This window comes from Acromyrmex echinatior, chromosome 3 (genome assembly GCF_024713525.1).
Source record: "Acromyrmex echinatior isolate Ae372 chromosome 3, ASM2471352v2, whole genome shotgun sequence".
In the NCBI taxonomy this organism is placed as follows: domain Eukaryota; kingdom Metazoa; phylum Arthropoda; class Insecta; order Hymenoptera; family Formicidae; genus Acromyrmex; species Acromyrmex echinatior.
In genome coordinates this window covers 10,954,057-10,980,909 of record NC_141854.1, presented here as the reverse complement: position 1 = coordinate 10,980,909, position 26,853 = coordinate 10,954,057, and the positions used below count along the sequence as shown (strand labels likewise).

The following is a 26,853-nucleotide window of genomic DNA, read 5'->3' as shown; positions in this document are numbered from 1 at the left end:
CGAATCAGTCCATCGTAGTAGAGAAAATAAAACGATAACGTAAGCAGAAGCAAATCCAAAATGTTGATTTGCTTATTGCGCAAAGAATGGACTTGAATGCAACTCGAATGGACTCGAATCGCTATTGGCGTCATCATTTCGCCGCGCTCCATTTCGTGAATGCGAAATTGCGATTCTGAACGAAAATTTAGATTCTGTCTCGACGGTTAGGTTTCGCGCACAGTTTATTAAATCCGTTTCAAGTACGCGAGCAACCCAGATACCAGTGCGAACATTTGAATTATTTGCCGTGCATATGCACGAGGGTGTGGCTCTAATAGCAACGGAGGGTTCACCAAGAGACAATTGTTTCCAACTATCGTTAGAAATTTATCTCATTACTCGCGCCAGCCATCTGTGGAATTGCACGTCTGCGAAATAATCCGGTCCCTATCTAGCCTTCAGCGCTCGAAGTTACAATCATTGTTTGCGGTGTATTAATCAAACGAATTTTGAAAGTAATTTTTTTTAAACTCTTTTATTACTATTAACCGTATTTATTTATTGGAATTAAATTAAATCAAATTATACCAATTTGAAGCAAGTAAACCTATCGGCGAGTATTTCGCGTTGTATAATCTAATTTTTGCTAATGTTTTAATGTTACCGATTATATGTAGTTGGCTGTATTTTTTTAATTATTTTTCGGGATGATCATTTTCTGCGAAAACTCGTAAGAGAAAAAAATTGAGAGAGAGCAGCGATATTCCAAGCATGATGCATTTGTCGATTGCATTGACGTTTTTATCGGGGTTCTCTCGTCGTCGTATCTATGCATACATGCGACTGTTTACATTGCAACGACACTAGTTGCGCACAGGCTATGCAAACGTTTATTCCCGATTATGCCTTGCACGAATATCAAGTGAGACTTTGAAAAGTTTCTCGAAAGCTGGAGGGACGCATGATGGCCAAGAAATAAAACGGCGGAAAATTATTCGCATTAACTCATTAAGCATCTGTCGTGATTTATAAATTTCCAAACTATATATAGAGTATGTTCTATTTAACATTCGCTACGCTCGCATGCATCCTTTCATCTTTGTTTAATATTTGATGACAGAGATGAAATGACGCTTACGAATATTACGAACGTTAAATGGAACGCATTCATAGCCTTAGCCTTAACCTTAGCCCGGGCGCGCATATTTAAATAATCGTGGGCATATTTAAATTTCTGCGTTCTCTGTCTCTTTCAACGCAAAACCTGTTTTACATGCTTAAGGGAAATGCGCGTGTAGAACTTAATTGCTCCTAATAGTTATTTATGCATGAGATACTATAAAAACGAGATTAGCAAAATTAGTATTGCCTAACATTTCTATTTTTGATACATTAATAGAATAACATATAATACAAATTTTATTTTTATCTCATTTATATACACACATATATATATATATATATATACTGTGTGTATATAATTATATGAATGCAACGACTCGAATGTATAATTCCGTATGTAGAGGAAAGGCCCCTATTGAGATACCGAGTTCATTTTGGGTAAATGCTAGAAGTCTGGGCAGAATTTAAAAAAAATAATGGGTCATTTTGAAGGGAATTTAATAAGCTTTAAGATAATGTTATATAAAATTTAATTCAAATTTCATTTTTTTTGAAAATTAAAGAAATGTAAAATGCGAGCAAATCGCAAAGTCAAAAATTGTGCTCCTAATATGAGATGCCCCGAGAAATCGATAGTAAAACGCAAAGTATTAGTATTACGACTAAAAAACTTTATTTAATGTTTCTTAAATACAAATAAATACAGCCAGGGTGCGCGAAAAATGAATATGCAATATATTATATATTGAACTCATCTTCAGGTAGTTGAAATCAATCATCGCAGAAATAGGCACTCGACATTCATTCTGATTCTTTTTATTGTTGTACAATAATATTTATACTTTAGCAACGATTTTCACTATGCATGAGAGCATGGGTTTCATATTAGAAATCGTCTGGGTATCTCATATTACGATTTCCATGACTTACGATTTTGCGATCATCAAATCTAACTTCTATAATTAAGCAATTCAACATATCCCGTATTTTTCTATTAGTACGACCTCATTCTATCACTACATGAAGAATTTATTGCCAAATATTTATTTTTTAAATAATAAACAATGTTTAAAGACTCATCTCAATGAAACTTGAAGATATCCAAATTCTAAAATATTTTTTACGATGACTACAAGCATAATCTAGTAATAAATTTTCTACTAAACAGTTTTCAATTCAAGAACAATAAATTCATGATAGAACTAATAGATAGCGTCTATTAGTTTAGCAGAAACTTCCTCTATATAATTGACTAAAAATATATTTCTTTAGCTCTAAGAATAAATCATAAATCAATCAAATTGCTAATAAGAGTTGCAGCAATTATCAGTGCCGAAATTATATTAAATATATGTATATATATATATATATATATATATATATATATATATATTTAAATTATACATATATATAATAATTTTTGTGTAATAGTAACAAATTAATTATGTGTGTGACAAAAAAAGTAGCTATATATATAATTTATAAACTTAATATATACTTTAATTTATAAAAAATTGTGAGATTATTATTAATGTGAAAGTTATTGATCTGAATATGACCTTTGAAAGCGATGTGGAATTACATTTGTCTCTTATTCATGTATTGGTTGTCACAACTCAATAATTTATTCATTACATGCTACAACTGGCAAACACATCGAACATCTCTCGCATGAGACTAATTATCTGAACGATCCTTCGAGACACGAAAATATGTTATGTAATGATACCAAAGATACGCCGCAATGATTTGATCGGCTAACAAAACGAACCATTTCGTTGTTGTTTCAATCATTTCATTATAGTCTGCATATATCTGTTCAAAAGTTCTTTATTATTTATACAATTTATTGTAAATGTATATTAATTAACATTGTATAACAACAACGTTCATGAATATCAATTTCTGAGAATTTTGCGAAACCGATTCCAATCTCGTCCAATTCGATATCCCATTCCAAGAATCTCAAGGATTAATTTCGTAATTAACACATTCTATATCACGTGAGTTACGTAAGCCATGCTGGATTTTCCATTTAGACTATTTCACATTTTGATTATGAAAACAAACATAATTATAAAATAATTTGTGATATGTGCGTGGTTACATAGTTATAATATATAATACAATATTAGTACATTAGATCTTCTACTTTATAATAATAATTTTTGTATATTTTAAACTATTATATAAAAATTTATGTTTTTAATATATATTTAACAAATATAATAACAAAAATATTGTATATCATCAATAATCCTTGTGGCATGTCAATTTAAAATTAGCGCCGTACGGAAACCGATGTTAATTTCTCTTCAACACACTCGAATATATATTTACCTCTTTTTAGTGTAAAAATTTTTAAAAATTTCAAGCAACACAAACAAACTTTATCGATTCAGATAAAATGGCAGTTGAAAAGTCCCGCCAAGTGTGACGTCGATCCGATTCCATCATGGCGATCTATGAATGATCAGTCGTTCGGTCGTCGGCGGCCGCGAACGACGTCATGTTCGTAAATCACAAGGTGTCTGTCGTCCGCGTAGATCGGCACTATGTTGATGTCATTCGTACTTCCAACTCCGGCGTCGCGATCGCGATTGTTCCTCTTCACCGCCGATCGGTGACACCCGATAACCTCCGCGAGTGCGCGGCGCGCTAATTATTCACGTGATCGACACCTTCTCGCGCAGTTTCAGCTGTACGGATGACGTTTGCAACGTCGAAAAATATCCGGGCATCACCAGAGAACACCTCAACAACAACTTTTCTCTCTCATTTCCGTTATCGCTTTCGTGCGATAAGTGTCGCTGCCGTCAATTCTCTCTGCGAGCGCAGTACGTTTCTACCGCGGGATACTGTCGGTTCGCTTATTATTTCTCGCTTGCGCATTTTTTCACGAATGTCTCGAAAACGATCTCTGTACGAATCACGTTATTTGTGCGCCGTATTTAAAACAGAATTTTTACAAATCACAAAGTTATTTTATTTTTATTGTATCTATTTATATATATTTTATATATATGTAAAAGATATATATTTTTATATATAAATATATAATAAAAATGTATAATATATTTATATTTTATATAGTATTTTTTAAATATATTATATATATATAAAATCATACATATATATATATATATATATATATATAAAAGAAATATTATATAAATATTTCAACGTCGGTATGTAATTTTGCACCTTTTTCGTCAGCAGCATAAAGCTTCGAAATTCAACGCAGATTTTTATATTATTCCGGACTGTACAAAAACTTAAAAAAAGTTCTTACATGTTTGTGAAAATTTTAAAATATTAAAACGAGAATAAATATTTAAGCGAGATAGAAGTTTAATGCAATGACAAAGAATATAGACTTGAATGATCTACAGATTGTTTACATTGATTGTCTGCATATAAAACACAATTTATATAGTTCACATTGTATACACGCAGATAAAAATTTTTTCATATTTTACGCTTAAACGCACAGCTCTGAAATAATATCTAATCTTTATATACGCGTATATATACCTACATAATTATTTTCTTTGTGTAAAAACGAAATATACATATTACTTTTTTATTTAAAGAAAATAATTACACGATAAGAAAAAAAATGTTATCTACACTCAAAATGTGAGGAATCAAAGGAGTCAAAATGATTCTGACAAATCCAAGCCGTAAATTGAATATCAAGATTTCATTTCGGTGATTCAGAGTGGACTAATTGCTTTATCGCACGTGTTTGGCCTGTCACGCGAGAAAGTTTCGGTGCAACCGGTTTTATACCGTTCCACAAAACGAACACTTTTTATGTGTCGCCAGTGACAAGGTCGACCAATACCGGTAGGAGAAAGTGTCGCGCGAAGCTGCATACGTTTCCGTCTACATGAAGAAATTAAGGCAATGGAACATTAATAGCTTGATTCTGCAAAAAGGCTTGTTTCAGAAGGAACGAAATTAATCTTCGGTAATATCCTTCTGTGACAATATGCTAATTGATAAAATGTTCTTAAGGCGTTTGAACAATTTAATATTTAACGTTGTTTTAGCCTCGTAGCCCTTTGTCTTTCTGTTTATTAAATTTATTGAGCCTTATTACTATTATATATAGTTTACTATTTAACGTTTTCAATCTTAAAACGTAAAATTAAGTAAACTTGTTTGCATGTCATGTTATTTATTAACCCTTTCATTGTTTCTTGTATTTATCTTGTATGGCATGTGTGTGTGTGTGTGTGTGTGTGTGTACACACACACGCACACACACACACACACACACGATACAAGAAACAGTGAAAGAGTTGATAAATAATATGACATGCAAACAAGTTTATTTAATTTATATATATATATTATATATATATGATGCACGAGTTTTATTTCTTTAAACTTGTGTTTTGTATATTTTTTTTAATTTACAACATTTAGAACTTAGAATTATTTAAATAAATATTTATTAAAATTTAATTTTTTCAGTATAAAGATCAATTTTCTAGAACACTAAATTTAACCGATAAAAACAACTGGAAGTGAAAAGGTTATAGGAAAGTGACGAAGTAAATTGTGACTGCACTACGTTTCATTCATTTGTAGATTTTAGTTTGGACAGCTTTTGTATGAAATCAATTTTTTTCTCTTTTTGTAAGTTGAGCTACTACTTTGCACTGCTCCGTTTGAGCGTAACGAGCGCTCCATTTGAGTGTAGATAAAATTAGCGAGAAGCCGAAGAAATCAATACCATTATGTTTCCTTGAGTCATTTGTTAATGTAAAAACTTTGAAACTCTGTCGAACTTGTTACGAACAACTAGTATTTACTAACATTATTTTACAATGTGCTTTTAACATAGCCTGTTATCGGAAAAGCTCAAATACTTTTATATTTATGATGGTGAAGTTTTAATTTGTTTTCTTGTCCCGATAATATAAATTATGTAAAATTTGTTTATATCATATTATTAAACAAATTTTACGTAATTTATATTATTCATTACACTGTTCGACAGAAAGTCACGTTTTTTTTTCTCCAAAGTAATATAGTACATTTCTCGAAGATTTTTTCGTGCTTAACGTGATACTGTTCTAAATTAAGTTTACGATACATAAAAATACAATTCAAGAGCTTTTAAAATGAAATTTTTAATTTATGATCGTATGACTTATTTGTATCAGTTATGACTGTTCGAATTTTAGATTTTCTGTATGTGATATAATTACATAGAATTAGACAAAAGAATCACTTTTTTTCTCTTTTTGAAGTGCCATAATACTGAAGATTTTTTGCGCTGAACACGATATTATCGTTAGAATGTACATAGCACTTCAGGATTTTTGGCAAATTGAGATGTAATGGTAAATTGCAGTGCATTTTAGTCCATTTTACTTCAATTTACTAAAAATTCTGATGTGTTACGAAAATTCTGACGACGATATCGTGTTCAGCAAGAAAAAATTTTCGAGATATTACGGGATTTCAAAGAGAAAAAAAAATGAAACATTTTTTTGTTTAATTTTAGACTTTCTGTATATTTATTATGTGTAATTATACAGAAAGTCTAAAATGTAAACTTGATGAAAGTAAGTCGTACAATCATAAACTAAAAATTATTTGAACTTTATTTTTTTGTTTTAATGTAAAAATGTGTTGAAAATGGCCGTAAACGTTATTTTATCTTAACTTACTTAAAATCCTAACATACTAAATTCTATATATGATTCAACTATGCAAGTCTATGATACCGTGTTTAGTGCGAAAAAATCTTCAGAATAGTACTAAAACACTTTGAAGAGGATTTAATGTTATTAACGTTATTGTGAGTTTTTTATCCAGCTATTGCATTACATTTTAGTTAAAAATACTGAAGAAAAATAAGAATGAAACTAAAAATCCGCGTATGCTTTTCATTATCTAATTAGATTTTGCGCTGACTTCATCAATTAACATCTATCAGTTACGGAAACGAAGTGTGCACTATTTCGCCGACGCTGTTGGTGCAAAATATTAAACGTGTTCGCGTAGACAGGTTTGGACGGCAAGAAGTATCCACTGTCAATCTGGCAATTTAAAAAAAAAAGTCGAAAAATGCGATGATGCTCCGACTTGGAAATGTTAATGGCGATGAAATTTGATGGTCTAATCATGATGGACTCACAGTGGGAATACGCGGACTACGAGCCGAACAACATTCATATCTACGAGAAAGAATTTCATGATTATGTTGTGTACTATGTGGCGCAAGGAGACTCGCGGCTCTTCTCAGGCAGCTCGCAGCACTCAAGTACAGGTATTCGGAAAATGTGGGAAAAAAATATTTAACATGGCGAGATGTACGTTTAAAAATAAGTACAAGGTATCATCTATGAATTATGCGTTTCTCGTGTCCGCGCGAAGTAAAAGCTTGGTCAACTTTGCCTCTTCATAACGTAAATATTGCTGTTTTGAAAGTAGCTCTTCAATAATATTTACTTAAATTTCTTTCAATTTCTAAACGTGGAAATTGTTTTATTTTCATTTTGTTAGCAAGTTCAAGAGAAATTATTTACTCTGTTATATTTGAAACGTGCGCGAATAATATCTACTTTGTGAATCACTCGCTATTTGAATATCGCAAATTTTATATTGTCAAATTTATATTTTAAATAAATTTATATCTTGAATAAATATTTTATTCCGTATTTATATAAATTTATATTTTTGTTACAATTTATTAGTTATTATTAATGCCAATATATCGCAAATAAAGATATAATTAAAACCTGAAAAATACAGTATAATAATTTGTATTCTTTTTCAAAGAAGATATTTAGATGAATTCATTCAAGTATTATTAAGCTAAATGATATCTTTAAATTAATAGATTTTTCTTCAATTTAAAATAGAATAAAATAGAATAAAATTATATCGGATCTGAGCAGTAGAAACTTTAGTCATTTTAGTTCACATATATTCCGTTTTGTGTCGATGGCTTCAAATATATTAATTAATTTTACACGTGCGACCATCTGCGACATGTGTGAGATGTAATAAATTATATGTAAATCTGTAGAAGTGTCAAGTCCACGCGCCGCACTGTCGTATCGGTTAAAATAACGTTTTCGCAGTCATCCCAAGTTTATTGCGCAATGGCGTGAATTGAATGCCAGTTAAAATTGAGTAAAGTGTCTGAATCATTTATCGAAGGCCACGGAGGAGAAAAACAAACCTTTCAGATTGCTCGTCGTGTGATTCTTCGTTACTCTTGTCACGTTTGCTCGTGGAATACAATAGAGAAAATTTTATTCCTAGACCATCCATTGTAGAAAAAATAATAGGAAAAGTGGTCGTTTATTTATGATATATATATATATATATATATATATATATATATATATATATATATATATATATATATGACTAATCTGGCATTGATGTTTTTTTTTTCATGGCCCTTGGCGATTATACCAATCATACATATATGATTGGCTGCGTTCCGTTATGCACATACTGAAAAAATAGATATACAACCCGGATTTATTTTTCGATATAATATCAGTTTAATACTCAAGGCTTTTTGTCTCTTAATTTTATGAAGCCAATTAATATTATAATAATAAATGCGCTGATAACATCTATCGATTTTATATGAGTGTATCAGACTGATACTATATCAGTATTACATTTAGAGAGTGGTGATTAATTGCAATTAAATCAAGAAATCGCAATTAATCGTTATTAATTAACAATAAATATACATCTAATCGGGAGAAAATGGGAGAAATCTCTCTAAGTGCGACAGATTCTGTCAATAAGTATAATAAAATAAAGTTAACAATATTATAATAGGAATGTGCTTCGCCTTTCACAAGCCGTTCATCTTCTGAAATAAGATTTTCGGGATGCTCCTCCATTCGCGAGCGAACGAATGTTTAAATTGGCAATGATTAACCGCGTTTATCTTACATGTAGCAGATTCAACCCCCAGAATGACTTTTGCGTGAGCCGTTATATGCTTGGTGGTTCATTTATCATCGAGTCGCAGTCGCAACAGTGCAGCTGATTGCACTGGCGATGAGTAATGTAGTCGGGTAGGCGGACTGTAGAAATTAAATTTAACCGTCACTGCCGCGAATGTTTAACACCTTATTGCGGCTATTTTTTTCCTCTCAGGAACGTAGGTTGATATCGACTTTGTTTCGCGAAGACTCAACGAAGATTCAGACATTGTCCTTATCGAGGAAACACTATACGTAGGATAACATCGTATATCTCTTTCATGCTGCAAAATACATCTTACTGAAGCAAAATTTGCTTCTGTCTACATTCTACAATTCAGTTTTGAACACATAGATACAGAATAGCGCACGAGATGTCATATCATTTAATTATCTAATTTTCAAATTGACTTTTTGTGATATTAATTTTATATTATCTAATTTTCAAATTGACTTTTTTTGATTTGATTAATTTTATATTAGTTTTATACTAATTTTATTAAAAACAAATGTGTTATATATAAATTGAATGACATAATATTTGATTCTTGTGCCACACCCTGTGTACATATAGCATTTTATATTTAACTATTTTATGTAACAGATGTTAATATACGTTAACTTTTATAGTAATATTATTTCTTATAGTATCGCAGGCGCACGATTTATCTGAAAGTAAACTTGAGTTTATTGAAAAAAAAAACGGGATAAATGTGCAGTATCTTCTTCTGATATATCTCTTCAGATTTGATACTTTGAAGTAGATACGTTTAATCTGAAATCTGATTTTTTTCATCAAGTTATTTTTACAAATAAGATTAAATATAACTATAAGATAATTATGGAGATATCTACGTAATTTTATAGACAAATCGAGATAAAATGTTACATCAGGTGTGTTTTATTTAGCAATACGTTGTTCAAAAAACATGAGTGTAAATCTATTTTTTTTTCTAGATTCCGATAACGAGAGCAAAGATGGCTCCACGACACAGGAAAAGAAACATGGCCGTGTCTCGCAGCCCATCAATACTATTGCCTATACGGTAAGTACGTCTGTATGCATAGTAAATATCCTAATTGAGCGTATATTAAGTTCTAGTATACTCTACGATGCGCTCATTTACACGATTCCAATGGGCAATCAAATGTCGAGACAAGAAGATTAGATGCCAAGGAGAGCAAATGTAACCTTTGCTCGAATGCATAAATATCCGTTATTCTTAGTAATGTAGCGTAACATAACTGTTTTTTCGCTATCGCTCCAAAGAGGGACATTCAAGAGGTTCGAAACAAGATTTGAAACAGTTTTGAAATTCCGGTATATAACGATTTATTAATATAAAATGAAGATCCGTAAAAGAGAGTCGATTAAATATTTGTAATGAAGTTGACGAACAGGCATGAAGGAATATTGTAAAATAGGAATAGAAAATGTTGTTTAACAGCATAAATTTTTTGAAGGAAGCAAACTCCGTTACATAAACTAAAATTCTTTAGCGGTACATTTTTTAACCGTTACGTGACTACGAAAGATAATCGCGTGATTTTTTCTTAGAATTATATATTTTTTATTATAAAATAATTAGCAAATAAGAGTAAGAAAATGTTAGAGACTAGATATTTGTGCTTAATAATATTTATATGTTAAATTTTAAATATATCTTTCAGTTATATAAAACTCCGCGCTGATTATTGTCACACAATTTGCAAGATAGATTATATCAATAGATGCTATATTAACTGAAATGATCTCACAAATTAAATTGATCGATTTGATAATAATGCTAGTATTTTAAAATGTTATAAAAAATTTATTGCGAGAAATATTATTATATCTTAACCAGGATTCGAATTTGGAGTTTCCAAACTATTCAAGACGAGTGTCTTTCAATTTGATTATTGAAGCATATGATATCGTAATAGAAAATTACAAGATGACTCATGTGTATGTGTGTACGTGTGCGTGTGTGTTGCGACAAGCCAATTATAAAAAAATTTGTCGTCTCACACAAAAAGTTATTCTTGAGAAAATTTCATGTATTTGAGGAGCTTTTCTACTACTTAAATAAAAATTCATCTTGACTTCCTCTCTTGAAAGGAATAATTTCAAATGGAATCTCCTATAAAATGTTACACATTTAAATTGTCAGGGAAAAAACAAGTAAATTTTATCTGGAACATTTTTCTTTGAAAAATATTTCTATTAAAAGTTATAAACATTTAAACTTTAGAGAGTATTTAAACTAGTAATAAAATCATAAAACATAAATTAAATTAAAAATAAAAAACTATAAAGCCTTTCATTTATAATTTTATCATTAATTTGAATGCTCTACTTTAAAGTTTAAATATTTATAACTTTTGATAAAACATTTTTCAAAGAAATGTTCCAGATAAAGTTTATTTGTTTTTTCCTCGTGGAATCTAAATATGTAATATTTATAGGAAGATTCATTTGAAGTTATTTGTCCTCTTTTCAAAAGGGTGAGATAAATTTTTATTTACGTAGTTAAAAAGGTTTCTCGATACATGACACTTTTTTTATGAACAACTTTTTCATATGACAAATATTTTTAGAGTTATTGGTTGTTAAATAACAACTTACTTTACATGGAGCACTCTGTGTACAGAGAAAACGTACATTGAAAGATGTATGTGTATATATATTAGGTGTTGGAATTAATTCGTAGCGTTTTTAATGAAAGAATGTTATTTATTTCACATAAGCATTAAAAAATACATTAATGAAAGTACTTCCCATCACTTGTAAAACGCTACGAATTAATTCCAACACCTAATATATATATATATATAAAATAAATTAAACAAGACCGCTGAATAAATCAAATAAGAAAATTCCAAAACACGGTAAAATAATTTACGATAAATCTGTAGTATTTTACTTGAAGAAACACTTTTTCATACTAACCGTAGGTATTATAAAATCATCATTTAACAAAACTCGCGCGCGTAATTCCGTGTTCATCGAAATCGAAGAATTAAATTAAAGAATTGAAAATTCGAAGGAATTTATACAGATACAAGATCGTAACGGCAGAATAAGAGCTAGCCACACATATTACTGGCGCTTCGGTTATCAGCCGCGACGCGCAGTTATCAGCGTGCGCGCATTTTCCGATGTGAGACACTTCGGCATGAATTCCAATTACTTCACTGAAAGCCTGCGCTCGCAGATCCTCGTTAGCGAAATAGTTTCTCCCTGGTGGGTCGTATTCGTGGCGAAAGGCCGCCGCGAGTTTGCAAAGACCGCGGACATTCGCTTCCGGAACTTCGGAGACGCGGGATGGTACTCGTGCACATCGCTAGAATTCTAGAGCGGCGCGTATGCAAAGATCGCGGTCTCGAGACGGCACGCATCCATTGTACCCAAGTCCGTCAGAACACCTTGTGTCGAATCGATTTGAATTCTGATCTGCGAACCTTTCCGTTTCAATATGTCCGATATTTAGCTTCTTTTGGCTTTCCCTTGTGCGAAGAAATTTCAAAAGATATTCAATTTTTATTTCAAATTTCACGGAAAGAACGATTTTATTATCGGAAATATATCTAAAAATTCAGCTAAATATACATATATACAGATCTGAAAATTTTTGTTGAACCATCAAAATAGTTCTGTATTAGAGGAAACTCAAGCATGATGAGCAATGCTGCGAAAAATTTTGATAGTTGTCTACATAATTATTATGATGGTTACCATAAAATTATTTTCAGATTTGTATATAGTTAAATTTTTAGATACTCAAAATAATTTTGTTGAACCATTAAAGCAATTATGTAGAATTCTCAAATATGATATTAAGTAATATTGTAAAAAATTTTAGGAATCAGCTTAAACTTACGATAGATTTGTCTTACATCATTATTTTGATAGCCAACAAAATTTATTTTCAGATCGGTATTCAAATATATTTTTATGATTCAGTGTTCTTTCCGTAAAATTATAATAAAAATGGATAAAAAATAATATATGCGCTATATAATCTCGTGATACGTAAATAAAACATAACATTTAGAGAAGAAGTTTGAGAGTATAGTTTTTTGTAGTTTTTTTGCCAGACTTTTTTCATTCGCGATAATTGTGTTATATCTTGTGTTATAACGCCATAAAGTAACGATCATAAAGTAACGATCATAAAGTTGATCGCGATTGCCGATTTCGCACATGTATACAAATCTCAAGGGAAATTTCTCGATCGTGCAGCACTCTAGGAAGAGTGACATCCTTCTCTCTCTTCCTTCTAACCCTAACTTGTTCCTAATGCAATGCTTGTGAAAGGCTCTCTTCAGGGAGCGGAAGACCACGCGACATTTATCCGACGAGGAAATAGAGTTGTTGCACAAGCTGCATTTCCTGATTCCCTTCGGAGAAGATAGAGCAAAGCAGAAATCCGTGCAAGTTTAACTGATCTTGATGTCATTATGATGTATTCCATTTCATTTTCTTTCTAAATCTGTTTAACTTTAGTGGAAATTTCTGATGAGAGAGATTAGCAAGAGGTAGTTATTAATTATTTAATTATCTTAGCACATAATTGAATTAAAGAATTATTATTACCATTACGATTAAATTTCGCAAAAATATCACTGATTATCATATCTTCAACGTATTATAAATAGCCAAGTAAATAAATTCAATTCTACGAATGCATTCGTTATCTCATTGATTTTCTGTTGATTCGATACGATGTAATTCTTGTGTAATTAATTGCGTTTCATATCAATAAAATAAATTATAACATCGCATGTATTAAAATTAATGAAAATTGGCACAAATTAATATAATTATTAATAATGAAAAGAATGAAAAGTATTTTAAAATTTAAAGAAAAGGATTTAATATTAAACAGCTTATTAAAATTCAAGATTGTAAGAAATGATTTCCGTGCATAATATGAGACATATATTTTCGTAATTCACAGTAATATAAAATTATTTTTTCAAAAAAAAAAAAAATAAAAGAAGAGCATTAAATGCAAACGAAAAAATTATTCTGCAAAATGTTTTTTAAATACATTAACAAATTTAAAAGCAGTAATAGCTAAAATCACATAAAAATGTTGTAAGAAATTTTTGTTTTACAAAAATAAATTTAAAAAAACAGATAATTTTTTTTTTAAAACGAGAAATATTAATGTAAGAAATATATTATGATTTTATTGTTTAAATCTATTTTCCTAAGTTTAGAAAAAAGAAAAGATTGGAGATAATTTAATATTAATTTCTAAATGACTTATCAGTTTTGAATTGATCGAAGATAAGAATAAATGATTTCCATGATGCGTAACATTAATACATTTTCGCAATCCACGTAATGTTAATCCGTTGATGGGTCGTCCTTCGGTAGCTGCTGGCATTATCCCGTTTAACGGCAGTGAAATCACTATGGCGTAGCGTAATCCCTGTGTGATAATCACGGTGGCTGCAATTCCTGCTCTATATTAGAACCTAGCTTAATATCGCTCGTTTCGGCTTCCTTGCACCCCGTTGATCGATTAACGTCTGTAATCTGACAATTTCTCTTATCTTCCTCATGCTGATGACCTCAATGTTCGCCACAATCGCGCACAATTAAACAACAACAGTTTCCAAGTTCACACTTATCATTTTATTGGTTTTTGGATAGAGATATCTAAGTAAGACGTATGTTTTTCTATTGTAAATAGAAATTTTGATAACGTTGATAATTATGATATTATGATAAAAATTATCAAAATTTCCATTTACATTGGTACCAATCATTAATGCAAAGTATTACTTGGAAAGCAATATTTCAATTTAATCTGATATTACTAAGAAAAAATATGCCAAATTATGTATTACAAACATACTTACTCTTACTTTCTTCATTTAATTTTTTTAGTTTGTTTTCTTTTATTGTTATAATTTGGACTTAATTTAAAATATTTAAAACATTTTATGTTATTATGACTTTGTTAAATTAGATGGGATTTAATAAATCCCATCTTAATAATTGTGCTGCATATTTTCATTTGAACTATGTCGGGTTAGAAGCGATCTATGCTCCCGTTTAACTTATCAAAGTATTCAAGCAAATTTTCTTACTTGAAAGCTACGTAATAATTTTTAACTGAAATTCCTTGTAATTAATCTACGACATTAGATTTTAAGAGCGATTTTTGTGAAAAGTCAGCATTTGATTTTAAAAATCTCGATACAATTAAATTTTGGCTCCTCTCCAAAGAGTTTTGTAATTTCTGTCAGAAGATATTAAAAGTTAAATAGATTTTGATTAAAATCTAAAGAAATCAATCATTTTTGCAATTAATAAAATCAAAAGTTTCCCAATTGCATTCGTGAAAATGTTTTCCATAAATGTGAGGAAACTGATAGATGAGAAACGGATATACTGCTGAAAGCAGGCTGCATATTATCAATTTTCTAGCGCTATGTGGAAAATCGGCGAGTTTGAGAGATAAAAACACGAAAATAGAAAGCTTCTCTCTCGCGGAAGATCTTTTGTGATTTGGCAGCATCTCGCTCAACGAAAACGAAGATGAAGATTATAAAGCCGCAGCTAAAAGACGTGGAAACTGAAACAATGGCCATCGTACTTGTCTTTTTGCTTTTCTCGGTTTCAGAAAATATCTCTGCCCGTCCTGCCCTCCATCGCTCTTTTTTCTTTATTCTTCTTCTCAGCTTCATCACTGCGATTCTTGTTTTTTGTTTTAATCGATCTCTCTTTTCCTTCTTTTGTTGTCGCCCACGCGTCTAATCTTTGTCAGACGAATAGCCGTTCTTTTTCTCGTTTGACCGCACTGCTAATGGAACGCGAATGAGAGGAGGAAAGGAGGGATCTTGAACTGCTTTCTAATCACTCATCTAATCTCCATCATTCTATATTTATCCGGAATGAAGGATGTCGAAAACAGATATTTAAGCAACGTCTATGTTACATCGAAAAGAATTTATTAAATTAGTATTCTCTGATACGTAGTATATAAATGAAACAGATATAATGAAAAATTTTTTAATACTACGGATAATTCTGATATGAAGTTTTAAGTTATAAATAATTAAAGATAAAAATTACAGAAAGAAAAATTACAAATAAGAAATTTTTGAATAATTTTATATAAACTTATATTAATATAAGCAAATTTATCTTAATTAATTAAAAATTGATTATATATATATATATATATACATTAAAAATATATAATTACTAATGTAATTATAACTTAACATTAATATTGGAATTAAGAAATTACATCTAAAATTTAAAACGTATTTCTGAGAAATAATAAGAACTATGTACTCATTTCCAGAAAATAATAAAGGAAACTGCAGTATTTTAAAAATGGATTTTGTGTATAAATGCTTTGAAAGTAAATGGCTTAATTATTCGAGCGACGAAGGGCTTTAAAGCCTTAGGGAACTTTATCGAAAAAGATGATAATAGCAAAGCAAGATTTCCGTGTCGTGGCACTTAATAGAGTTACAAGAGCGCTAGGAAAGTGGTAGACAACGCACAATTGAAGAGAAGTGTGGCGGAATAATTAACGAATTTCCCAGTGGAACATAAATCGCATTTTAAGCGTCGGAAACCCTATTTTCCGCCGATGTTTCTGGAAAATGGCAGACTTGCCGACGGTGAGATTAGCGTCCACTTGCGTGAAGACGAGCTTTTTAATTGAATTACCCTCGACCCTTTCTCGCGGGGAGGTTTTGTTCAAGAAAAGGAGAGCAACCGCGACAAATAGTCCAGCCGTGCAACACCGAAAGCGGCATCGTTATAGCAAGTCGTTGCATACGAATTTACATAAGAAACATGCCACAGTCGCATCTCGCCGAGGAGCTTCTTTTTCCAGGAATTCAATTTTCTATCGTCCGATACTCTCAAGCACGCCGTTTCTGTCGGCTTATGTAAATGGGCTAATGGCCCCGTGTCTGCCACAGGCACTCGTGTGCGGGAAAACGCGTACCAGAGAAAGCTCAGATGCGCAAGGAGTAGCGGAGATTTTGTCACAGACGCGATCCTCCCGGAACGTTACGTCGAGTAGATTTGTATGCACTTAGCGCGCAAATACGGATTCGATTTAAAAAAGTGAGAAAGAAGAAATTCAGATCGATTGCTAATACGTGTTATTTATGACAATAGGAATATCTTAAGGATGTTCAAGATTCGGAAAAATACACAGTCTCTGTAAAAAATGACTGGAATTGGAAATTTTTATTTTCCATATAACAATGAATGTTATGTACGTATAAAATAGTTCAATATAGACCTAAGGTCAATATTTATATTTAACAGCGCAATTTTATAATTTAAATAAAAATTCTATTTTATTTTAATTATTTTTTAAAAACATATCTATACTTTTATTGAAATAATTTTTTATTCAAGTTTTAAATTGCCATCAAATTTTTTATAGCAATTTTTTTCATTTTATTTAAAAAATACATATATTACGTTTTTAAGATGGAACAGACTTGTTGTGTATCATTATTACATTTTATTGGTGTAGACGGAGAGTGTTGTTACCGTTACATAAAAAATTAAAATTGTGTTGTTACAATGGGGGGATACGCACATCGTGTCGTATTATTAAATTGATACGCAACAATGATATGACATGCGTATATGCAATAAGTTTGTATCTTCTGTTTGTATTTCAATTAGAAACAAACGCCTCAGATTCTTCTTTCGGCGAGAAAATCAAGATTCAATCATCTGGTGCATTTATTCTGACTGGTTAGTTTTAAATTATTCAATTAAAAAGCTTCCTAAACAACAAATGAGAACGATAACGTCTTCTCGTTGTTTACATGAGAGGAACGTTGGGTCATGCGAAAAAAAGTGATTCTTTCTGAGAGGACGTTTCCTGTAAATTGATCTCCTAATGACACGTTTACTTTTGTACTTATAGGTGGGTGATAGAGACACGCTTACATCAGTGGCAGCAAGATTCGATACGACGCCATCCGAGCTGAGCAAATTGAATAGGCTCGGAAGTACTTTCATTTATTCCGGTCAGCAGTTATGGGTGCCGGCGAAAGGAGAAGGACGTCCGGGAGGTGGATCAACCGCAGATGCGCCCAGTCCTGACCCTTGCCACGATCACGAGTCTCAGGATGACTTACCACCCGAAGAAAAAGGTAATCTTCATCGTTTTATTTAATCTTCTTAGATACTGACTTATTGGGTTATCGTACAATGTTTACTAAAGCTGATATCTTCGAGTTTATATTCAACAAAAAATTACACTTGCTTGCAAGTCCTTTTATCTGCAAACAGAGCATTCAAGATTTTGTAATGGTTGATATAGAATTCTGGGAAAAAGAATTTTAATCGAAACAATTCGCTCTTTTTCTCAGCATCATAATCTCTACATACGAAAAGAACAGTTTTGCTAAAGTATCCAAAAATTAGCTAGAAACCTGAAAATAATTTTATTGGAATAATTAGGTATATAAGATGCTCAAGCTTGTTAGAATATTAACATTTTTTGCAACATTACTCATCATGCTTGAATTTCCTGTATAATTATTTTGATGGTCCAAAAATGTTTTCAGATCTTTATCTAGCTAAATTTTTAGATAGGTACTTGAGCAAAATTATTCTTTCCGTGTAAAGCAGTATAAAAAAATGTTTAATTATATGGATGAATTTTCACCCAAAGTGATGTGTTAATGTAAGAAAAATATGATTCCAAGGATAGAGAAAATTATATTATTGTTTAGCGAACGAAAACGGAGAAGCGGGAATTTGTTTACGTATCATTATGACATTACAGATAGCCCGTAAGAATAACAAGCTTTCGAGGAATAGATAATTAAAACTTTACTAACGATAATCCGACCTTATTATGCTTATCACGTTTATCGTCAAATGCAATATTAAATGGCTTACGAAGTAAAAGGAAGAAATATTTTCGACGACGTTAAAAATCTATTTGCGTTAAAAAGACATAATCCAGCTGCCGCGATAGGAGGTGGTCGTCGAAGGACGACGTGCTCCTTTTTTCTTCCTCTATTACGACGGAACGAGGGCATGCAATTAAAATAGAGCTCTCGTCCTTATTCTCGTCGGATTCGTCGCCCGGGGTCTTGTCTCGCATTATGCTAATACGCAAGACAGATTTGATACACGCGTAGCAGCGTGGGCATGAATAATGCAGCAGGATCTACGGAGTAGCTACGCCCAGGCGTTGTGCGTGATATGCGCTAGATTGGCACTCACCTGACTAAATATACGGAAGAAAGAATTGGGATATCGGATATTATCTGCGTACAAAGTCGACCGTTCGAATGAATATTAATGCGTTACCACATCCGCGTCACGCAGATCCCGAGAGATCGATACGGAGCACTATTGTGACGAACGCATTGCCTTTTCGCGTTTTATTTGCCCGTCGCCTGCGGCGGAACTTCCACATTTCACTTGTCGATTATTATCGATAGAAGTTGGCAATCGAGCTACCCATCGCCGCATATTCGCGCGAGTTAATTAGAATAATTTTGAGCTCGGAATTACTCATCGCATAAATCGCTGTCAGAATATATACATTATCATACTTTTAAATTGTTATACCTTTCTTCGAACTGAATATTGAATACAAATAATTTTGTAAGAGAAAGTTAATTAGAAAAATTGCGTCACATATACTAGATTGAAGATAGAAAAAGTTCATATAAAAAAAGAGAAAGTTATAGAAAAATTATGTAACATACAATATTAGAACATTCGTTTTAGGCTCACTCGCTAAAAGCTTTATTCTATTTTCCTTTCGCATGTGATAAATAAATGATAAAGAATGATAGAATGAAGCGGCTAGATCGTTCAATTATTTTAATACTTTTGAGGCTTTCGCAGGTATTTTCTTGAAGTGCCAAAGGGTTTACGGGTTGTCGTCACACGAATGTCGTGATCTGTTGCTAATATCAACGTTTCATGAATCTTGCCGTTCATTTTATCAGGGCGAGAAGCGCATTGATACTGTATTTATTTTGTTTCAAAAGTTAAAACCGGATAGCTTCCAAATGAAATTGAAAAACTGACTTCAAGGTAACAGACAAGAAAGGAACAAGGTGATTACGCATTAACCTTTAGTACACACGATTGGGTCATTCATGTTTCACAATTTTCTTTCTTTTAAAAAACTAGAAGCCTCAAGTAACTAGTTTTAACATTTATATATAATTTTTTTAAATACACAACCTTACAGGTATACACCTTTCTAAAATGTTAAAGTATAATATTTGTTAGAATCATTTAATAATTTTTGTACATTTATTAAAGTGATGAAAATTAATTCGTGAATGGCTCATCCTATGTAGTAAAGGACAAGAAAATCATTGTGTGTACTAAGGATTAATTAAATTAATAAATGTAAGTTTCGTTCTTCAACTGTTTTAAAAAATGGCACTTATCGGACGGCCTAATAATAATAAAAAACGAACGGAAATGTAGATTCTCGATGTGTAAAATAATAAAGTAATAAATACAATTTTTTTCCTCAGAAAAAAAAACGAGATACTTTGTATTGTCCGTCTCTTTCTCGTAATGTGTATTGTATCATAACACGTATCTAATTTCTAAAAATATGGAATTGTTTATTTGCGACAACCAGTTCATCCGTATTGGACGCACTTGTGAAGAAAATGATTAATGCTTACGTCGAACGTGATAGAAAACTCGAGTCCTGACGTTACACAATTGCGTGATTCACTACTCGGCTGTTTGTCTGTTTAGCGGAACAATACCAAGCGAATTGTTACGCGTATTCGTTCGAAGTTTATTTATGTCTTCTTTTTCTTCTTCTTCTTCTTCGGGAAGCGCTTTGTCACCGTCGCTACCACTACCGTCGTCGCGATAGTACATCGCACTGCAACGCGAAATATGTACACGCGATCGGAACATTCATGCGACACGTGTGCACGGCATCACGTTTTGTAATGCCGAGAAGATCGAAGAGAAAAGGCGAAAAAAGATGAAGTTGGTTGTGGTCGATCGTAAACCTGCATCTTTTGCGATCTGCATATCGGAAGGTCGACACAGCAGACACCGCGAAAAATGCAATTGCATTACAAAAGTGGCTTAAAATTAAGAACAGGTTTATTTATTTCGGAGAAAGTAAAAAACGAGTTTTTTTTTTAATGATAAAAACTACTTTTTAATCAATATAATATAGAATTCATGAAAAATATATTGAATTCATATTAAATATATAAAAGAACATATAAAATTTATTTTTCTTAATATTATTGTTAAAATATTTGATAGATTTAAGTATACTACTTCTTATAATTATTTGGACGACAGATATCTTATATTTTACTCCGATTTTCAAAGTTAAATAAGTGATGATTCATACTGTTATTAACATAGATAATACTTTATTAGCATAATTGATTGTCTGAAGATAAAAATGGCTGAAAAAACTAGAAGCTTTGAATAAAAAATTTAGTAAAAAAACAAATTTTTTACTATATCAGAATATGTATTTTCTTTAAACATTTGATGCTGTATTATTGTTCTAGAATTCATTTTTTATATCCATCCGTGGCCACGTCATCAACACAAAGATATTTTTGTTTCAATATTCATAAAGTTATAAAGAAAATTATATAATATCGAAATAAATATTAAATGAAATATAAAAAATGAATTGTATATATCTTTTACAATTTTCATAAAAATACTTTACCGTAAAAAAATCAGTCTTTTATTCCGAAATGAAAAACTTTAATCGTACGATTCGATATTTATATTGTATGTAGACATGTGTAGATATGTACACATATATTTAAAGCTATCAGTGCCTCGACATTTTCATTTGAAAAATCTGAGATCAATAAATTGGTGAGAAGAAGTGAGAATAACCAACGGAATGTAGTTTAAAATATTCTATGTATCATATCGATATCTCATTCAATATTCTTCCATTTTAATTTTTATACTTTTTATTCTCTCTCTTTCTCTCTCTCTCTCTCTCTCTCTCTTTCTCTTCATTCAAGAACGTCTCAAGTTATTGATCATATGAGATGAACGAATATAGAAATGTGGTATCCGATCGACCATACATGAAAAAGTTAAAAGATAGTTATTTTAAATATGAAGCGGACTGGTTTTAGTTCTTCGATTTTCTTTTGCGGATCACAATGCTCTCTTTCGTCGCAAGTGTCCGCAATATTCATAATATTCTAGAGCATATACGCAAATCATCCGGTATATCCGCGCTCATCAGCTGATCGACCACAGTGTGCGGAGCCGCGTAAACACGTTTCTAACCTATACGTCAGTATAATAATGCCCGTGCTACGTCGTGACGTTGTGGCAAATGAGATGGATGGTGTAATTGCCGATTTCGTCGGAATTGTACACGCGTGACTCGTTACTCGCATTATTACGATGAATAATGAATTACATCGCAACATTCTGGATGTGAGGTTAGATCGACATGAGCAGTCGGAGTTTAAACAAGTGTCACAGCTTATCTTTTATCAGATAACGAATTTTTAAAAATTCACAGGAGTCAGTGGAGTACATTATTGTCGACTCTTCGGTCCAAGTTGATTGATACTTGCATTTTTAATCGAATTTCTTATAAATTATATTAATATCAATATTTTCTTTTTTGATAAAATGATAGAATAAAATATGTACTTGTATATTTTAAGACATATGTTTTTATTTTGCACTTATTATCGCAACGTTTGGTTTTATAGAACTTCTGGATAATCTGAGACCAGTGTCACCAAAGCCAGGCCATATGGAACGTATAAAAACACCTCTTGGAACATCCAGCGTGGTTGCAGATGAAGATGAACAACCATTCAGAGAAAGATTTCTAAAAATTAATGTCAGGCATATCACAGATGGTCAGGTAATTATTTTTAATTTACTATTTAATATCATAAAATAAATAAACTTTGCCTAAATTAAAGAAATACTAGGCAGCATGTCAGGATATATCATGTTTGTAAGATATTTTTAAGATACCTTTATATATCATGTCTGTGAATTTCGACATGCATGCTGTCTGAACATTATCGAAACTTGGGCCAAAATTATCTTAATTTTGGAAAGATATTCTATTTTATTATATCTATAAAAATTCCATACAAGAGTTTTAACATTTTCTAATATTGAAATATTCTTTTAGGGTGTAGTCGGCGGTGTGCTGTTAGTTACACCAAACGCAGTTATGTTCGATCCAAACGTATCTGATCCTCTTGTTATCGAGCACGGTGCTGAATCTTATGGAGTGATTGCTCCCATGGAATTCGTAGTCAACGCTGCGATTTATTACGATATCGCACACATGAGAGTCTCCCATACCGAATCCGGACATTTAGATAAAAAACCTGAAATTTATTACATGAAAAAACCCCAAATAGATAATCGTAAATGTCAGTCTCCGGGGAAAGATGAAAATTTCCCTGAATTAGCAGGCGATGATAGCGAAAGTGTATGTAGTTGTGCCGAGAGAGACGGCGATGCTTTTCCAAAGGCCTTTGAGCGAGAGCTTGTCACTCCTACCAATCTCCAGAATGTAAGTATTTTTTTGTTGCAATGTCAATTTATTGCAATGTCAATTTATTATATAAAGCAAAGTGTTAAAATTATATTTTAACGAATATATTGTTATTATAGGAGGAGAATTTAACCTCAACCAAAGATAAAGAGAAAGAGAAAGACAGTAATGAGAAAGAATTTTGCACTGGCGGCCAAGCTAGTAGAACTTTAGAGGAACGCAGACGTTCCATGCTTGACCATCATTGGGCAGTTCCTAGCAAAGATCGAAGTACATTTTCAGTTGATGACGAACAACAAGATTCACTAAATTCTGATAAGGTAATATTTCTTTCATGATATAATATAGAGAATTAGTAAAATTTATATAATAAATTGAAATTGGGTAAACACATAAAACAATTATAAAAAATATACATTTAGAAACAATTGTTACAGCAGGCGGAACCACCAGCTAAATCAAATGCTATTCCTGAGGACGAAGAAGGATCTCTAGTCAAATTGTCGTGCCATGATTCTGGTATCGATATCCGTGATCCTAATCCACCTATTCCAGTAGTACAGCCTATACCATCAAAAAAAGTTTACTCAGATGCCGATATTGTTTTATCCTCGGATTGGGTTCCTCCAATAACAATAGCACCAACGAATGTTACGAGTACATTGGAAGCCAGTTCTGCTATTAATGGCAGGAAAAAAGCCAGCTCGGTGTCCTTTAGCTTAGAGAGTAACGCAGAAGAGCCCGAAAAGGATGAAGAACACAAAGAGGATGATAAACAGGAAACTCGAAAGAATAAGGTATATATTTAAATTTAACATCGTAATAATGCGGAATTACTTTTTATAGATATGTTTTATGTATTTGTTTTGACATTTTAGATGCTAAAACGTCTGTCGTATCCATTGTCCTGGATGGAAGGTTTAACTGGAGAGAAGGATGAAGAGAGCAGTAAATCCATCTCTGACAAAATGTCAAGCCTTCCAAACAGTGCGGATTCCCATCATTCCTCTGTTTTCAGCAAAGTCTTCTCGAGGTGAACAAATTTATGTCATATTATATTGATAATTATCGATAAATAACCTAGCGTGTTTTAAATATATATGACATTTTTACAACTGCTTTTATTTTTTCACACACTTCTATTTGTCTATGTTAAGAATGATTAACATTCTTGCAAAAATGCATATTCACAGAAAAAAAAACGAATAATTTTATCGCTTTTATTTTAACTTGCTTTTTGCGAATTTCCATAGAATATAATATGCAAATGAGGTTATTTGTAAGCAGTTATTCTTTGTGTAACATGTGCGTTTATTGTATCTTTTTCAGAAGATAAAATGTACTTTATCTTTATGAAACTGATATAGCCTCATTTGTGTTAAGTCTTGTGTTCACAATGCTATAAATTGCTCCGAGATCTCAAATAGAGAAAGAATTAAAATAAACTACATTTGAATTCGATCACATGATCAGTGCGATTGGTCAATTTTTTCTCCGTCCGAGATCTTGAACCGATTTCTAGCATCATGGATAATAAGATTTTATAATGTAGCATATACTAGCTACTTGCATAGGAAGAGCTTCTAGCATATGAAAGACATTACAAAATAAAAAACTTGAAAGGAATATACAAATATAGGTACATGTATGTTATAGATGATCAGTCTAGTCATCCAAAAGACTGATACTTATTGTGCAGTCAATTGTGACGATATTCCGAGATGTTTATGTTTAAATATTTATGTTTATGTTGCGCCTATATTGCTTACGATATGAATTTAGATATTTATTAACGCTTCACTATTATTTCTAATGTAACTAACAAAGAATATGTAATGGTGGTGGAAAAAAGCTCGCCGATCAACCTGGTGAGTGACTTTAGCTCGGGCCTGTTTGCTAAAACTCCCAGCGAAGAGAGTGGCGGGGGCGGTAGAGCGGGCGGAACTCCTCCGCTTACCGCCTCCTCTCTCTCCCAGGACTCCAGCAATTTCTCACCTGGTCCAGGAAGCCTCATTGGGTGAGTCTGGACCCGATCGTAACCTTGTTGTGTTTCCCTCTTTTTCCTATTTCTCTATTTTTATTACCTGATCTATCTTTTATCTGATCGACTTTTGTATGTGTCGATTCAGAAGTATTCTATTCTAGTAGAATTCTCCTTCAATATTGCAATTACGAAAAGAGAACATTATATTATTTGAATCTTATAAATGTAAATATTATAAAAATAAGATTATATATGTATTATGCAATTGTCAAAATATTCGGAGAATTCTGCTGTTCCAACGTTTCTCCTTTCCACACATCTCTCCATTGTTTTGTTATTATTTTTTAATTTTGAAGACACTCTGGGATTGAGGGCTCCTGTTTTCAGGTAATCACATTATTTGCCGAAAGACTCAAACAATAGATATTGTTGATACTATTTTTCAGATCGCTTACAGCCAAAACATAATCAATTTAACACAGCGTTTAATATCCTCAAGCAGTCATATGATTTATTATTCGTCATTTGTACTGGACTTATACCTTGATTGTTATTTCCCATTATTATTGTTATGGATGTTATTATATATTATACATCGCTTCTGAATTATAAGGATGTACAAATGTATTTTAATCTAGTTAGATGTCAACTAACATGTACTTGTTATTCAGAAGCGTTTAGAATGTTGTCTGATAAGAAACTCTTTCCTTATTTTTATTACAATTGCATTGTTTTACGAATTTCCTTTCAGACGCTCTTCCGTGGGTACTTTTATTAGACAGCAACCTTTAACATCTTCTGGCAGCAGCAGCGTTGATAGCAGTCGAGGTAGCAAAACTTCTACGACGGCACCTCGATTGGATTACCGCAGTATGGTCTCGGTCGACGATATGCCGGAATTATTTGTGAGTTTCGACAGTAAGTATCACGATCATATAGAGATATATTCATAAAATATTTCATGTTCTATCGGAATGGATAGTCTAATAATTATGAAGATATACTCCAACAGACTTTCCTCTTACACAAAACACTTCGCTATTACTTTCATATGACATTTAATATTGGTATCGATATGGATAGAAAATGATTAATTAATAAGAAGGGGTTAGCAAACGGGATTAATATATCACGCACTGCACTTGCCCAAAAACGCATAGATAGCTTTTTAAACCGTGTTATTTTGCCAATTTATTGTCCCTGTTTCAGAATTTTTGAGCGCCTTTGGCTATAATTATTATAAATTTGCGCGAAAATTTCATATTTT

General features: G+C 31.9%; 1 protein-coding gene across 22 annotated transcripts in view; it reads left to right on the top strand.

The window, feature by feature from the left end:
- The window catches only part of mtd (TLD domain-containing protein mustard), a 155,456-nt gene that overhangs the window by 94,052 nt on the left and 34,551 nt on the right, over positions 1-26,853 (top strand). For 11 of the 22 annotated variants that reach the window (XM_087404488.1, XM_087404483.1, XM_087404481.1 and 8 more), the window contains 9 exons: positions 10,038-10,126; positions 17,993-18,221; positions 22,794-22,951; positions 23,231-23,620; positions 23,722-23,922; positions 24,025-24,399; positions 24,481-24,635; positions 25,455-25,619; positions 26,338-26,504. In XM_087404488.1, the coding sequence (XP_087260614.1) occupies positions 10,038-10,126; positions 17,993-18,221; positions 22,794-22,951; positions 23,231-23,620; positions 23,722-23,922; positions 24,025-24,399; positions 24,481-24,635; positions 25,455-25,619; positions 26,338-26,504 (1,929 nt within the window). The other 11 variants (XM_087404475.1, XM_087404477.1, XM_087404485.1 and 8 more) reach the window with 10 other exon arrangements.